Source organism: Camelina sativa, unplaced genomic scaffold, assembly GCF_000633955.1.
Source record: "Camelina sativa cultivar DH55 unplaced genomic scaffold, Cs unpScaffold23097, whole genome shotgun sequence".
NCBI classification, from domain to species: Eukaryota; Viridiplantae; Streptophyta; class Magnoliopsida; order Brassicales; family Brassicaceae; genus Camelina; species Camelina sativa.
The window spans coordinates 1-263 of NW_010944082.1; the positions used below are offsets into that span (position 1 = coordinate 1).

The window sequence follows — 263 nt, forward strand, 5'->3', positions numbered from 1 at the left end:
CTTTTCTTAATTGGAAACAGCCTGCAAAGAAGATTTTGCGAGCAAGAACTACACAATCATAACAAGCAAATGCAAAGGTCCAAATTATCCCGCAACTGTGTGTTGCTCTGCCTTCAAGGACTTTGCTTGCCCTTTTGCAGAAGTTCTTAACGACGAAAAGAACGATTGTGCCTCCACTATGTTCAGCTACATCAACATCTACGGCCGTTATCCTCCTGGAATCTTTGCTAACATGTGTAAAGAGGGTAAAGAAGGTCTCGACT

At 42.6% G+C, this 263-nt stretch overlaps 1 protein-coding gene across 1 annotated transcript; it reads left to right on the forward strand.

Annotated features, from left to right (window-relative positions):
* Positions 1–10: 10 nt before the first annotated feature.
* Positions 11–259, forward strand: LOC104775624 (GPI-anchored protein LORELEI-like; the record flags this gene model as incomplete). The annotated part of the gene is made up of 1 exon (XM_010499591.1): positions 11–259. A coding segment is annotated over one exon (249 nt), but the record flags the coding sequence as incomplete, so codon positions are not given.
* Positions 260–263: the final 4 nt, after the last annotated feature.